Raw genomic sequence first — 2,769 nt, 5'->3', positions numbered from 1 at the left:
GTTATAGAATAGGATTCAAGTCTTTTGTTCATAGGGTCACTATGAATTGTGCTCAACTCGACGACATTTAACAATGACATACTAAAATTGCTTCTTCTAAGAAACATGTATTAATTCAGGTTCTCATGTTGCAGCTCTAATAGCTTACACAGAAATGTGTTGTGATAAGCCTTGTATGGAACCTAAAGACAGGAAATGCAAAGTCTCTTGGGGGGCGGGTGGGAACTGAGGTCTTGACAGCTATGTGAAGCCTCATCATCTCCCATCTGGCCTCATCTTTCCAGAGTCCCGTTCTCCTCCCTGTAGAGTGGGGTTTTCTATTCCTCGTAGCATCATAGCTAACACCTCAGCATTTTAATCCTCCGTTAACTCTTCAGTTCATTCTTCGGGGTTTTTTGTATCTGTTTGTTTTCTAGGAAGAGGAGGACTGGCTATTAAGCACTGCGCAACTCACTGGCTGTCCCCCCGCAGGGTCACCTCTTCCTGGTAGAGCCTGGGCATCCTGGAACTCACAGAAAGACCAACCTGGTGCTGGATCTTGTTTCACTTAGAAAAATGTGTTTCTTTCAGTTTACCTTTTATTTTGTGATATATTTTGTTATTCTTTGTGACATATTTTTATGTTTCTATTTTTTAAATATGCCTGTATTTTCTATATTAAAAAATATATTAAATAGATGCTGCTCCACCTTCACAAAATGTACATACTCTGCTGTCTGTTGGGAAAGTTGCTGGTACACATTTTTATTCAGTTAAAATGATTTTTTATTAAAATCTATTTTGCTACTAAATAATATTTTGCTGGACAGTACCATTTTATGAAGTGGCCAAGGAATGAAAAAGATGAATGGTCTTTCAGCTCTGACAAAGCAAAGAATCAATTCCGTGGAGGGTACTCGGAGATGATGATAAAGGAGAACCATCTAAGACCCATCTTCTCTATAACAATATTTGTAACAATAATGATTGTCTTCTACTTAATCAGTGAGTAGTCGTTGGGCACAGGATGTTGTACCGGTGCTGAGGGCAGCCTGGCTAGTTGTATTCCCAAAGTTTGGAAGCTGTAGGCATCAATTCAGTAAATGGCTGAGAAAAGGCACCTCTTCCTTTTCACAGCTAGAATGAGAACTAGAAGAGTTGGAAAATTACCAATTAGATAGCCCCTACTGGGAATAGAACCTCACCACGCACTGTTTTGTGAGAAGGGAGATAGGAAGAAGAAGAAGAGAAAGAAACAGATAAATGGGAGAGGTCCCCCAGACCTTGCTCCTAATCGCCCTGCAAGAAAAGAACTGAGACTGGCCACAGGAGAGCTGAGCTGCTTCAGTGTTCACTGCCTCGCCCGCCCCATCACCCTCCTTCTGCCAGGACTGAACCTTCTCCAGAACACAGCTAAACTCCACAGTCGTATCTCCTCTATCTTTGGGAAGTATTGTTCCCACACAGGGAACAAAGTACATGGTGACACTGGGAAGAAATGCAGAAATAATTTTAAAAAGGATTCACACCTCTTCTCTTGAGATTTATAAAGTGATGCCCTTGAGTCATGATGCTGGAGGAGAGTACCAAATTTCCCATGGGCTGCCAAAAAAACAGACATATCCTGGAAAAGAGCAGCCAGAGTACCCTCCGGAGGCAAGGATGGCCCAGCTTCTTCTCTCACACTTTGGACATGTTGCTAGGAGAGGCTAGCTCTTGGAAAGGGATATCACGCATGCTTAGAAAGGTGGAGGGTCGGTGAAGGAGAGGAAGACCCCTAATGCAATGGATTGACACAGTGACTGCAGCAATAGGCTCAAGTGTGTCAGAGACGATGAGGATGGGACAAGATAGGACAGGATTCAGGACTCTTACCCATAGGGTCACTAGAAGTCGTACTTGAAGGCATCTAACAACAACCACCACCATTTCCCTTTACGTGAAAAAGACCTTCGTTTTCCTAATGATTCTCTTCACTTCTCTCAGCCATTGGCTCTCTTCTTCCATTCTTAATCCAACTAGATTAAGTTTATACTACATTAACTTCTCAAAAGTGAATCAGCTGGTGGAATGGCTAGGCAAAAAAAAAATCTTCCCTGAAGACTGAAGCCTTGGAACCCCTGTGGGGTCATTTGAATTGGTTGGAATCAACATGACAGACAGCACTGGGGTTTTTTGGACCTTCCAAAATAGTATTAAGGATGTATATATAATTTAAAATAAAGCATATGGAATAAAACTCAAAATTGTTACAAGTAATAAAAGTGATACCAGCAAATTTAAGCAGGGAGGTAGAGACACCTCAAACTTCTTGCCTTCAAGTCAGAACCAGCCCATACCTGATGCTGCGGCAGCTTTCGAGGCTGTAAATAGCACAGGAGGAAAATCTCCGTCTTTCTCTTGAGGAGTAGCTGGTGGATTCTGCCCACCTTTGGATTAGCAGTGCAATTCTTCAGGTGGCCAGTGTTCCTACTACAATTTAAAACACACTTCAGTTCTGAATCTGTGCGTTGTTGTTGTTGTTTTCAGGTGTCATTGAGTCATGTACAGCTCATAATGACCCGATGAAAAACTGATCTGTGAACAAAGCCTCAATAAACATGGGTGTGCATATATCTGCTTAGATATCAGTTATGGTCTCTTTGGGGTGTATTCCCAGTAGTGGAATTGCTGGGTCAAATGGTATCTCTATTTGCAACTTTTTTTTTTAAATTTAGGTTGTTTATTTTTCATTTCAATGAACATCTACAGAGACTTTGGGATTCCATTCATTCATTGTTGCACCCTTCT

At 41.6% G+C, this 2,769-nt stretch overlaps 1 protein-coding gene across 1 annotated transcript in view; it reads left to right on the top strand.

Moving 5' to 3' along the window:
• Positions 1-438, top strand: part of SVEP1 (sushi, von Willebrand factor type A, EGF and pentraxin domain containing 1) — a 212,502-nt gene extending 212,064 nt beyond the window's left edge. Inside the window, exon 48 of the mRNA XM_006886929.1 lies at positions 417-438. Within this exon, the coding sequence (XP_006886991.1) occupies positions 417-438 (22 nt within the window). The remainder of the gene's footprint in view (positions 1-416) is intronic.
• Positions 439-2,769: the final 2,331 nt, after the last annotated feature.

Source organism: Elephantulus edwardii, unplaced genomic scaffold (assembly GCF_000299155.1).
Source record: "Elephantulus edwardii isolate Elephantulus edwardi_28Jun2011 unplaced genomic scaffold, EleEdw1.0 scaffold00052, whole genome shotgun sequence".
Taxonomy (NCBI): domain Eukaryota; kingdom Metazoa; phylum Chordata; class Mammalia; order Macroscelidea; family Macroscelididae; genus Elephantulus; species Elephantulus edwardii.
Note: the sequence above shows the minus strand (reverse complement) of the source record. Positions and strands in the feature narration are given on the sequence as shown.